Source organism: Gymnoscopelus braueri (assembly GCF_963280865.1).
Source record: "Gymnoscopelus braueri genome assembly, chromosome: 20".
Taxonomy (NCBI): domain Eukaryota; kingdom Metazoa; phylum Chordata; class Actinopteri; order Myctophiformes; family Myctophidae; genus Gymnoscopelus; species Gymnoscopelus braueri.
The window spans coordinates 5,811,348-5,825,451 of record NC_137622.1 but is presented as its reverse complement, the minus strand read 5'-3'; the positions used below and the strand labels follow the sequence as shown (position 1 = coordinate 5,825,451).

The 14,104-nt window shown below is 40.3% G+C and overlaps 1 protein-coding gene across 1 annotated transcript in view; it reads right to left on the bottom strand.

Moving 5' to 3' along the window:
- Positions 1-296: 296 nt before the first annotated feature.
- Positions 297-14,104, bottom strand: part of LOC308075449 (uncharacterized protein) — a 258,598-nt gene continuing 244,790 nt past the window's right edge. Inside the window, exons 5-7 of the mRNA XM_080415336.1 lie at positions 1,179-1,197; positions 928-1,032; positions 297-385 (exon numbers count right to left, since the gene is read on the bottom strand). Of these exons, the coding sequence (XP_080271462.1) occupies positions 315-385; positions 928-1,032; positions 1,179-1,197 (195 nt within the window). The 3' untranslated portion in view covers positions 297-314. The remainder of the gene's footprint in view (positions 386-927; positions 1,033-1,178; positions 1,198-14,104) is intronic.

Here is a 14,104-nt window from a genome sequence, read left to right as displayed (position 1 = left end):
TGATGAAGCTGAGTGGAAGATAAGTAATACTAATACTAAAATATATCAAAGTAACAAAAACAAGTGTTAAAATAAATTGGGAATCCTGTGGTGTGGAATGAAATAGTCAGGACTAGAGACAACTTACAAAGCATGTCTTGAAGAACTCTGTGTCATCATCCCCAAGGATCGTAGGAAGGCCTGCAGTTCGGAGGACTGCAGTTCGCCTCCCAGTAGTGTCTGTACTCTGAAAAATAAACACACAAGACTGCTAAGTGGTCAAGGACTAGACGTAAGACAATGGCCTTTCTTTCCTTGGTACCCCGCCATTCCTCTCAGGTGCAGAACGCAGCCACTTCTGCAGTGCATTCCTGTATAGCAATTCGGTCAAATTGACGAGCAGCCGCTGGGGAAAAAAGTAAAAAAAAAATGTTATAAAGATAAATAAGAAAGCTGGCAGGTGGCCTTAGGAGCACTTCACCCATTTTCAACCCCATAGTCATATAATTGATCCACACTAATGCTCGTAAAACATGCCACCATTCATGTCTACTCTGTTCAGAGGAGGGCAGTGGACAGCTCAGAAACCTGCCTACCAGTGACATGACAGGTCATCATTTTCAATGTCCATTAGCTTGAAATGATGTCACTGGTAGGCAGGTTTCTGAACTGTCCACAGGCAAAGACCACCTCTGAGACAGAAATGGTGCCATCTTATTGTGAGCATTACAGAGGACCACTTGTATGAAGTTAAGGTTGGAAATGGGTGAAGTGCTTCTTTAAGAGTGGATGCATTTTCCATCAGGCTCATTCCATGGTGAGGAAAATGCATCTGTTCTTATTTACTTGAGATAAAAGTTAAAATACTTAATTCAATTAAATATCCATCATAAAAATTGCCAAATACACTGTAGTAAACCTAGTATTTTGAGGTGCAGATTGACTCACCAAACATGCAGTCCTGCATCAGCGTGTCCTTGAAGGCCCTCTTCTTATTCCTTGTTTTCTCTGATGGCACAGTGTGGTAGGGGCTGGAGTTATACATTGGCATTCCTAGAGAAAGACAGACAGAACAAAATAAGGCAAATAAGCACCATCAAAGTAGTTATCAATGAGCACCATATACACTAGCAAGTGTACCTAGTGCATGTCTGGTGGTAAAAAAAAAAAGTGATTTGAGAATGTGTTAGTTAACTCACCTTTATAGCCTTGGGGGTGATGATTGCCAGCGAAGTCTAAAAAGAGGACAATTAAAATATTTAAAAAAGCTTGTATGCAATTTATCAAGACTGTATGTTTTAATGTTTAGAGTAGCAGGAGCTATAAGTTCAAATATGTCAGTCTTTAATAAGTTACAGTATGTCATGGCACAATAGCCAAGGCACAGCAACTGTTTAGTAATGGCTAATAAAATAATCACAAATGTATAAAAAGGCTCTTGTTGACACAGGGACAACAGACATACCATTCCTTACTTGTCCAGTGTGGTTCCCTCTTGAAATGGATTAAAATAGCCCTAATTAGTCACTGTAAAATACAAGTTCTCATATAATATCGTGCCAACATTAACAGATCCTTGCAAAATAGTGAGACACTGAATTCATATATGCACTCAACTTTACATTTCCACCCATTTAACTAACATTTCCAGTCAGTGTATGGTCTCCAGTAAGGCAGGACTAGAAATCCAACCACCACCTATTGAAACAGACTGGAGACACACTAAGAGTGGCTGAGAGAATCATCTAGCCTATTAGTCTACTTACCATGATTGCAGGGGTCCATTGACTCCAACTCTGCCAAGAAGCTTCCACCAAAGCCTAAAATGAGAGAACACAAAACATGAACTATGAATTCTATCTAAAGCACATTTACAATCTGTCCACCCTGAGGTAGTAGTGTGAAGTGGTTCACTTACCATTATTAGGCTGGTTATCCTCCGAGCAGCTTCCTCCAGAGGCTAAAAGAAGGGAACACAAGACATGAATAGTGGACGCTGTAACCTTTGAACACATAACCTGAACTAAATGCTTGTAAAGCTTTCATGCAATTACATTTGGTTTTGCCATGTTAGTAATTAATGACATACCACTGCTTGCATTTGGTGTTGGTACAGAAGGGTACTGGCTGGATTCTGGCAGCACTGTATTAATAAATTAATAAAAAGTGGAATTATACATGGCAATACTTAAAGTAGGTGTAGCAGTTAGTGTCATAACTGACAGTGTCACCACTGTACCTGGAAAATTAGGTGGCTTGAAAAAAAAATCGCTTCACACTGCTGTTTTCTGGCTCATCTGACTTAGGCCAATTCTAAAAACACCTCCTAAAACCTAACCTAAGTTTTCTGAAAACGTTCAAATTTTTACAAAAAAAAATAATAAAACATTATGTTGCCATACATATAGCAACAACTAATGAGACACAGAGGTGGCTCCCGGATTGAATGGTATAACAACGTATAGGTTACAACAGGTCTAAATAGAAAAGAGGTGGTGCCCGTGCTGCTATAATTATTATACTTGGCCAGGCCTTGTGTATTGCAGTGAATCCTCTCCAGTCCTCTTTAAATTTAGGGGGAAACAAATAATTCAATAAATATATGCACAAAACAATATATATATATATATCAGCCAAATTATTAATTTATCAGGTCCTTCCAAAATATTTTACACACACACACACACACACACACACACACACACACACACACACACACACGTATGTATATATATATATATATATATATAAATTATTATAAAACTTACATTAACCACTTTAGCCCTATTTTATACATAGGACATTTGAAAATAGCAGATCTACAAGCTCACCACATGTTGCATCGTGACGCGTTGTGAGCTTGTAGATCTGCTATTTTCAAACATTTTACTTTTGGTACTTTAAGTATATTTTGATGCCAATACTTTTGTACTTTAACTCGAGTAACATTTTGAACACAAGGCCTTTTACTTTTAACAGAGTATTTTTATATTATGGTATTGCTACTTTTACTTAAGGAAAATATCTGATTACTTCTTCCACCACAGCTGTTTCTCCACATTTATCACCAGGCTAAATTGCTTTAGTGTAGTAAAAGCTTAACTGTGCCTTCATTAAAATGGCAAAAATATTACCCGAAGTATTAAGCCTTTTCCATGAGCTAACCTGGTTTCTATTATGCTCTAGATCCCGCCTCCTATATCCGGTAAATTTTCACATACACACATGCAACCACGGATGTAGTTTCCGTATCCGGTCTAGACCGGAAGTGCTTCCGGCAAAGTGAATTGGAACACTAGTAGCTAGTGAGTTAGCACCATACATTCTGCCTTGTTAGTTCACCACTATTAAATGAACGAACTGCTTCACAGTAGTGCTGGTTACAACAATGATTATACAACTGTTAAAAACGCTAATAATCTGTTATTGTATACACACAGATAAACAAATGAAAGTACATTTTAATCACGAAACATGCTAACAAAACGGCTGGCTAACGTTAGCTAGCATGTTAGCTGCTTTAATAACATGCATTGCTATTTACTAACACAAGCTACAAACCCCGGACAGCATAAAGATAACATTTAGTCAAACGATGAGAGTCGGGTGATGGTATCTGAACGGGATAGTACATTCTATTCCCATAAGAACTCACTTCAGTCAACTATTATTAGCTAGCATGCTAGCTAACAAGCTCAGGTCTGCACTGTAGTTGCCACGGTAATAATTCACAAGTTAACATTTAGTCAAACGATGACAGCCAGATGATGGTATATGAATTGCATAATACATTATATTGTAAAGGACTTACCAGTTTGTCTAGTATTTGTGAATTGTCAACAAGCCTCAATTCGCGCCAATGTTTCCTTTGAAAAACTCAAGTCCCAGTCTCGCGAGTTGTGACGACTACCCTCTCGCAGGGGAGGGGGTGCGAGGGGAGGGGGAGGAGGGGAGGGGGTGCGAGGGGAGGGGGAGGAGGGGAGGGGAGGGGGAGGGGGGGGGGGTGCAATATCAGCACTACACGTTGAAACAATGTCAATTCATTGTTGGGCATTTCAACATTGAAAAACCATCATCTATACTAAATTGATTCAATGACATTTTTTTAAATGTTGAAATCGTATCTGTATTTAAACATTGAATCAACATAGCTTTTTCAACCTCAACCAAAAATAACCAATCTGACCAAAATCCAACATTGAATTAATATCTTTTGCTATCTGGGAGGTGATGATTCAGTGGCCTCCACGTGTGGATATGCAGGGTTTGATGAGGACAGTGTTGTTATATTCATGAATGGATTTCCAGGTGATGATAGTCTTGATTTGTAAATTAATTCTATCTTGGCCATATATGGACATTGCCAAATATCGGCTTAATATTGATGACATCATATGATATAGTCAGAATATGCTTTCTTGGTCAGATATAGAGTACGGTCCGCAATGTAATGTTAGATTTGTTACGGAATGGACCGAACTGACTGACAGGATCTGCAGGTTTTCATAAACTGTGACCTGCAGTTGTAATAATAAAAAATTAATAACTGATAATCACCTACAAATTAGAATTCACTGCTGACCCACAAGTGAAATCATTTTGAGTTCAAGTTTAATATGCTTTATCTTAATGAAGTATATAATTATATTTCTCCCAACTAGTGATCAGATAGACATGCTGAGACTCTTTGAAAGAGATGTTAGTGAGATTATCCCAAGAACTCAAACAGTGATCACTGAAAGATATGTCCTGTATTATGAACATATAGTGCCTATATATGGATAAAGAAGCTATATAGGAGACCTATATGGCTTGTATTAACATATATGACCTATATGAGGGTATAAACAAGCTATATAGGAGACCTATATACCCTGTATATGCACATATATGCACCTGATTTTGACCTATATGTGAGATATATGCAGCCTATATGGAGCTTATACCAGGCATATATGTGGTATATATGCACATATATGCGCATATATGATCCTTATATGTAGCATATAGGTTACATATAGTTGCATATATGGAACATATAGATTCTTTCCAATACTACACTATAATATGCACCGTAGACTATTCGAAATCTACATTGTTCATCGTTTATCAATGTCAATATCACTTGGATTCTCCTGCACTCAAATGATATGTGTGTTAGCACACAGGCGTCGTTTCGATCCGGTGAGATTGTCCGTCGGCTCTGAATTAATAAAAAAACAATCATCTTCACTCATGCAGCTCAGCTTTGAGTGGATCTGGATAAGAGGTCCTTATCCACTACACCTCCAAATGACTGTATGCATTTTCACACCATTACACAAAGCTCTCGTGCGCCACAAAATGGCCTCTTTGTAGTGATATGAAATGATGCAGCGTCCTTCATTGCATACCAGTGGTGGAAAGTAACGGAGTACATTTACTTAAGTACTGTGCTTAGGTACAATTTTGAAGTATTTGTACTTTACTTGAGTACTTCCAATTTCCAGTACTTTTACTTCTACTCCACTACATCTCAGAGGCAAATATTGTACTTTTACTCCAATACAATTATTTGAAAACGTCAGTTACTAGTTACTTTTCAGATAAATATAATATAAATCTAAATTATTATATTATGAAACATACATTGACCACTTCAGCTATTTGAAATTAGCCGATGTACAATTCACAACGCATTGTGATCTTGTAGATCTGCTATTTTCAAATATTTTAGTACTTTTACTTTTGGTACTTTAAGTACATTTTGATGCCAATACTTTTGTACTTTTACTTGTAACGGAGTATTTCTACATTACAGTATTGGTACTTTTACTTAAGTAAAGAATTTGAGTACTTTTTCCACCACTGTTGCATACAAACGTTCCGGGCCGCATGTGAAATCATCGATGTTTGACGTCGTTAATTCAAGTCTCCCATGTCCACCTGTCCAATCAATTAGTCTCCATGTCTGAACGCTGTATCGATTGGGCTCAGTTATTCTACCATCCAACCATGACGCTCAATACTCCCCCCCCCCCACCACACACACACACACACACCTCCACCCCCCCGCCCCACCTTGTTCACACCATTGGACCTGCGTTCCTCATCTCTGTTTTCACAACAATATGGACCATTATCTCTATTTAATAACAGTATGGACAATTGTCTCTATTTGACCCATTCAAACCGGGAACGCATGCGTGTAACCGTTTTGTCCATCTTATAGAGCTTGTAGATCTGCTATTTTTTGAGTCTTGACCATTATGTGCAAATATTTGAATATACATATTTTTTTAAGGGAATATCTTTTATCTTTTATATATATATATATATATATATATATATATATATATATATATATATATATATATATATATATATATATATTCAAATATACAAGTTTTCATGATTAAAAAAAAAAGGAAGATCTACAAGCTTATAGCACAGCACTCGGTGTCGCGCTATGAGCTTGTAGATCTGCTATTTTTGACACAGATGACACAGATTCAGATGCAGATTATTTCCCGGTCTAAATGGGTTAATAACAGTATGGACCATATCTCTATGTCATATCAGTATGGACCATTGGCAGATGGATGTTGATATGAAACCTTACATACATTATCTGCAGACAATGACATGCAAGCAGACACTGCATACACCAGTAAATGTACCTACTGTATACTGAATGCTGAATATCAGTGATTCTGTTGATAGCAGACAGGATGTAATATCATTCATGTGAATAATTATGAATAGATATGAGTGATATGTACAGTAGTGATATATATAAGAATGGTGATGATATGTTTATGAGGAATGCTTATATGGACAGCAGTGATGAAATATTAACTTCCAGACAAAGTCATGAACTCCACAGTGGTGATATGTGCTGTACTGTGCAGCAGCGAGGATGAGCAGGAACGCAGATGATATGTAGATCAGTGAATGCTAAGTTACACCTAATCAATGGCTACACAGCGTCCTGTCACGGCCATCAGAGGGCCAATCGATGTGGCTGCAGTTTTGCATTAAGTGGCCTGTAACTCATCCTCGTTATGTTTTCTTGGCATCTCGTATTGACTGGAGCTTTCATCTTAGGATCCTTCCATCAGAGAGAGAGAGAGAGAGAGAGGTTTTCATCATTTGTATTGACATCTTTCTCGTTTCTCTCGGGCTCTTGTGTGTGCATACTGTAGGCTACATGCATTTCACACGTTTTGAACATCACAACCATAAGGTGGCTTAGCCGACATGCATGGTGGGCCCATAAATCCAATCATGTTAATTAACTAATTGGTCTCAAGCACAGGAACCGTGTAGAGGAATACGAATGCTTTACTGCCAGCAGACACGCTCATCCAAGCCACGCCCTCTGTCCAGCGACGTCACGGGCTCTCAGAAGGTGGGGGGGTGGACTTTTCGGGCGGATTTTGTTCGTTTTTTTCCGGTTTTTGGTTACTTTGTTTCGGTTTTAGGGTTAGGTTAGGGTTATGTTATTTAATTCTTATTTTTGCCTGATTTTACCGATTTATTATCACAAAAAAAATTATACATTAAAAAAGAAGTTTATTGCAAAAAGTGGGGGGTATGAAATCACATAGAGTGAGGGTGTCGCGTTGTACGCACAGTGAATGGCCGTGACGCCCATTCAAAGAGCTAATAACTGACAAGGTGTACTTGATATGGGTTGAAACACCAAGAAAATAGTGGTTTCACAGGGCTATGGTGTACTTGATATGGGTTGAAACACCAAGAAAATAATGGTTTCACAGGGCTATGGTGTAGGCCTACTTGAAATGAGTTGAACAGCATGACAACAGAGATGAGAACCAGCCCACAGCGGGGACGTGTGTCTTCTCCTCCGTGTCATCAGCGCCCATACCCTAGGTGGGGTTGGCGAAAGGGCCTACTCTGTGTGGAGTTTGCATGTTCTCCCCGTGTCTCCTAAGCCAAACTCCATTCCCCAAAGCTCGGTCACTCGCTCACTCTCCTCGCTTCCTCCACTCACGCCTAAGCCCCGCCCCTGCGAGGAGCCGAGGATTATTTGTGAGGACGGAGTGGTCGAGCGGTTGCCCTCAAAGGATCGGACTGCACTCAGCGTCATTTCAAAGCGACGGCAAATTCCGCGATCACTTATGACGTCTCAAACAGCTGGCCTGGACCAGAGCAGCAGAGGCGTGGATGAAAATATCCATGCATAGAATAATATGCAGGTATAGAATAATACAGAATATAAGAATAGACAATTCATCAATGTGCCAGGATGAGCAAACTTACATTTATGAATTAAATCCTGACTCGTCCCTCTTTTTGCTCGTACAGTCCCCAGACCCCCCACCCCCGCAGCAGTCCCGCACGGCACTGTTGCTTATAACAGCCACCTAATATTACAGAGTATGTCTGACACTGAATTACATCATTCATGCAGGGTGGCCATACGTCCTCTTTTACCCGGACATGTCCTTTTTGGGGGGGCTGTCAGGGGGGGTTTTATAAAATCCTTCAAATGTCCGGGGTTTTGAAAGTTTGGGTGATATCCCCCCCACTTCTGGGACGAAGAAAAAAGAAAACAACTCAGACGATTTTGTGATTTTGCTTGATATTGTTTGATAGCGAAATCATGACTGATAGACATGAAAGAAGACCCTTCACAGCTAATAGAGCATTTTAAATTTTAAGAATCGGTTCAGAATTGAATGAGTACGGCTATAGTTAAATAGCGTAAAGTGTCCTCTTTTTGGGGAATTCAGAATATAGTCACCCTATATTCAGTCTATATATAAATACAATACATTATTTTAAACATAATCTTTGTCACAGTAATTTATAGTAGTCCATGCACTGCATTGAGGCATGCACGGAGAGAAATGAACTATCAGCTTTTGAGACAGAATAAGTGTGCACAATATATAATTGTATTATACTTTATATCATACAACGCAATAAAGCCAGTGGCTTGTTGCGTCTTTTCAGTTAATTTACACTGTGTGTGTGTGTGTGTGTGTGTGTGTGTGTGTGTGTGTGTGTGTGTGTGTGTGTGCGTGTGTCTGTGTCTGTGTCTGTGTCTGTGTCTGTGTCTGTGTCTGTGTGTGTGTGTGTGTGTGTGTGTGTGTGTGTGTGTGTGTGTGTGTGTGAGATGCGCAACGAGTGATCGGCGGGGGCGAAGGGGGAGGCAGCCGGTGTTTTCGGCATGGTTTCGGGTTTCAAGCATTGTTTGTGTGACCACATGTGGAGGAGGACCATGTATTCGTCACGGAGGAAAAAAAAACTAAAAACGTGTACACGTGATGCGGAAGTCTGCCGCGGAGGAGCTGTGGAGAGTGGTCGAGCGTACACTTGATGTACGCGCTAAATGCGGAAGTGGAGAGCCTCCTCGGCTCCTCCACTCGACTCCACTCGCCTCCTCCAAGAAGCAACTGAATAATTGGACCCTGACTACTTCCGGTTTGAAGTCGGAGTGACCGAGTGGGAGTGAGCGAGTGGCCGAGATTTTCGGGTTTGGAATTTGGCTCTAGGGTAGTTACCCTCACAAAAACATGTAGTAATCCTGGTCGCTATACCGCCTCCCCCATGACAGCCGGGGCGCCTGATGGAGGGGAAAGGAATTGGTTGGAATAACGTGTTCCTTCCACGCACTACGTCCAACCGGGGAAACTCCCCCCTGTCAGGTGACAAGAAGGTCACCTGACAAGGGTGCTCTCATACATTGAAGGAGGCATGAGCTAGGCTCTGGGCTCCCTAGGCTGGCGTGGGGAGTGTAGCGCCCAGGATCACTTAGATAATTGGCATCGGGTGAAAAAGGGGTTACAACATTGTGGGATCATTTAGTTTTAGTAAACGGCTATATTTTATATAGTACTTCAGTTGTAAAGTGAAAGACAAGCAATGATAAAACGATTATGGAAATTAGGCGGGGGGGGGGGATAGAGGACAAGGTTAAAGTGGAGATGAAAGGAAAAAAGACTACACAACACTCAGTGGAGAGTGTGTAAAAATGTTGAGCACGAGAGAGGCCTTTTGTTTGTTGGATGCCAGTGAGTCACTGTTGGCCAACTGGCTCTCTTTAATTGGCTCTGTGCTGTTGCTCGGCAGCACTAATGGCCTTGTTTGACGTGGCTTCTTTTTTTTTTGGCCGACCGGCATTCATACCTATTTAGATTCACTTGGAAGCGAGAGCACACCGGACTAAATGAGTCAGCCTTTGTTGCGGAAGAACCCAATGAACTAAATATACCGTCTCTGTCAGGCGTAAACCTTGTACGTCCAAAAACGCAGATTTTTCAGGATTCGAAACATGATAGATGTACAAGCTCAATGCGAGTCGCTTCTTGCCGTGTTTCGAGCTTGTGTATCTATCTACTATTCACGATGCTTTTGTGTGACGCTGTAGTATAATCATGTGGGGCATTCATTTGCGGGAAAAAAAAGACAAAAAAAAAAGTCAAAGTAAAATATGGAGATAAGAGGTTGCTGCCTGACAGCAACGATAAGAACTGACTGGGGTGGGGGCACAGTCAGAAAGACTCATTTTGATATGTTCACTAGGTAGACACAGGAAACAACACAAATCATTATGTGTGTGTGTGTGTGTGTGTGTGTGTGTGTGTGTGTGTGCGTGTGCGTGTGCGTGTGTGCGTGCGTGCGTGCGTGCGTGCGTGCGTGCGTGCGTGCGTGCGTGCGTGCGTGCTCAGAGCTTGCGTGCTCAGAGCTTGCGTGCTCAGAGCTTGCAATCTTGCAAACCGCTATAGACTAATCAGCGGTAAACTGTTAGGGCATGCTGTGAGTAGGCCGAGGAAGACACACCATGAACATTTTTTTCCAATCTGTCAACGGCAACTATGTTAAGTGAAGGAAAAAAGTTAAAGAATAAAAAAGAGACAACAACTTATCTACACATATTTACACATAGCATATCGATTCAAATATGATGCACGAGAGAGAGAGAGAGATACACAGCTGTAAGCAGCTAAAATAAGTTTCTTTTGAGGGAATATCCCCAGAGCCCTCTCTTGGAAGATTATCTCTCCTTGGTAAGGTTTTATCAGGTGCTCACGTCCAACTAAAAGCTTTGTTGTACAGCAGAGACATACACTTAAAGTACCAAAAGTAAAAGTACTACAATGTTGGAAAATAGCAGATCTACAAGCTCACAACGCGTCGCGATGCGACACGTTGTGAGCTTGTAGTAATAATTTATATCTGCAAAGTAACTAAAGTTTTCAAATAATTGTAGTGGAGTAAAAGTACAATATCTGCCTCTGAGATGTAGTGGAGTAGAAGTGAAAGTACAGAGAATTGGAAATACTAGCTCCACTAAAGTAAAAATACCTAAACATTTTACAGTACAGTACTTGAGAAAATGTACCATGTACCTACATTGAAAATGTACAAAGATTTGATCGCTTCGCGCCGCATTGTGAGCTTGTAGATCTGCTATTTTCACCACTTCTTAAACATTTTTCTTATTGATTGATGGAAATGATTAGATTTTCTGATTTTACTTATGAAATATGTTATATATTGGAATTGTTTGGAATTGTTTTTAATTAATGAAAAGTTGTGATTTCTTCTGTTTTCACTTTTTTAAATCTCTTGAAATATATAATTATATATATTTTTAAATAAAAATAAAAAAATGGGGATATTTACTTGCGACCCACAAAAATTGCTACGCGACCCAAACATGGGTCCCGAACCACTGTTTGGGGAACACTGGTCAAGAGCAGTGGTTCTCAATCTTTTCAGAGCGCGACCCCCCTAAATAATATTTGAATTGAGGACCCCCCAACCCTGACAAGCACTTGGAATTGAAGGAGTTGTTGAGGCATTACATTTAGTTTGACTCGGTTCCATAGATAAATATTGTGAAAATAGCAGATCTTCAAGCTCACAATGCCTCACAACGCGAGGCAAATTTGGCCAATGTTTGACCAGTTTTTATAGTATAGTTTGATAATTAGTTTTGATGCAGTAATGGTCTTTTTTTTATTTCATTTCATTTATTTTCTTTTTAGGTATTAAAACGGTCTTAAAAGTCCTTAAATTGTCACTTTACTCTCACCTGGGGACCCCTCCGAAATCATGTGGGCGGCAGTGGCTCAGGGGTTTAGTGGCCGGTAGAGCGGCTGGAACGGCAACGTTCCCAGTTCGATCCCGGGCTCCCCCAGAGTCAGTGTCGAAGTGTCCTTGAGCAAGACGCTGAACCACTAATTGCTCTCGATGAGCAGGTTGGTGCCTTGCATGGTTTCCTCCGCCATGAATGTGTGTGTGAATGGGTGAATGTAATGCACAATCTATGTAAAGCGCTTTGGATAAAAGTGCTATATAAATGCACCATTTATTTGGGCCTACCCACATGTTGAGAACCACTGGTCTAGAGACTCTGCTCCCTGAAGCTGTTGCCTGTCTGCTGTTGCTGTTGTTGTTGTAGTAGTTTGACCTGTCCATGATGGGAGCCTCCCAGAGTGATGAGTCATGGTGTTCAGCGAGGATACACACTGATGACTGATTATTTACCACATCTCTTGTTGATTTGTGGCGCTAGGGGAGGCGAGAAACAAGCTAGAGACTCGTAAAAAGTGCTGATATAAGACCAAACCACCCTGATTTGTTCTTCTGATGCACAAAAATACAAGGTCAAGCACTGTGAAAATCCAAGAGTGTTAATTCAACTCCCAGAGATGAGTCGCATCATTGAGACAAAATCTTCCTTTTTACAGGCCTCTTGGGAACTAAGTATTGGTAATGTATTGGACGGACGGACAGATAGACAGATATTGTATTGAATGGCTGTTAAATAAACTTCAGCATGGTGCCAATAACCAACAAAATGTCGATAAGTAAGACGTACATTTAACACACTCAACGTGATGTCCTCTCCCTCAGAGAAAGAGAATGACAACGTGACACAATATCAAGTGTGGCATTGACCTTGACGTGTACAATTAAAAAAGTATGGGCCCTATTCCAAGTCGAAATTGCTAAAGCCAAATATGGGATTTAGGACTAGGCAAGTGGCGTTCCTCTGCAAAAGTTGCTATTCTGGGACACTTGCTTTACCCGCAAAACACCTGCGCTACCCGTTACATCGTGCATAGGTGTGGTTTGGGCGTTACAATGATAAAAACAATCACCGTGCCAGAGGCCATTACCTTTAAGAGAAGACTGTGCTACCCATTATCCCAAATCCAATCTTACGCTCTCCTTTATCCCTGTCTGCAGTGTTGCCTGGTCTGATTATTATAAGCCACATTGGGCTTGTTTTTACTGAAGTTGCTTGTAAATAATGGTGGAACGGTTGTGAGCTTGTAGATCGTCTATTTTCAAATAGCCAACATACATATGCACATTGTTTAATGGACAACATATATAGGTTTAAAGTGCTCATGTGGCCTATTATAGTTGCTTCTTTTGGGCTTGTTTTCATAGACTTGGTTGCTTATTTCTCTCGCAAATACTGGCAACACCTCTTCAGCTCCTCTTCAGCTCTCCATTTATCACACATACACCCAAATGTTTGGTTTCTAAGCTCTGGACATTGATTGCCTTTCAATAAAACCACATTTGATAGACATAACACCTACATGTTACTGATTAGAGAGAATTTTATATTTTTGTAATCAGTTCATTATTTCCTGCTTAATCACTTTCAATTAAAAACTGACTGTATTTTGAAGAGCATTGCATTGCACGACGCACACATTTTCTTCTTTGAATAGACTATCATCTTATATAAACACAATTAACACAAGGAATTGAACACCCTCCCTTCTGCTGATTATAGGAAAATTAGAATCTTATAGATTTGTTGACAATAATGGCCTAGTAGAGAGAGGTGCCGTGCTGTGCGTCCTGGCCGTCTCCAGGAATCCATTGCAGCCTGTGCACTGACTGCGCTCTACAAACTAAGTTGGCTTTGCGGGTGGTTTTAGAGTCCGCTGTGTGCTTTCCCAAAGGTGTGTGGGCAGAATAGCAATTTTGGGGATATAGCAACAACACGCCCACGACCACATATAAGTGATTTAAAACAATTGACTTACACTTAATTCCTCTATATTTGAATAATTACTATGTACTGTAAAAATAAGTTGATAGTTGTAAAAAAAAACAAAAAAATAAAAAAAACATATACACATAC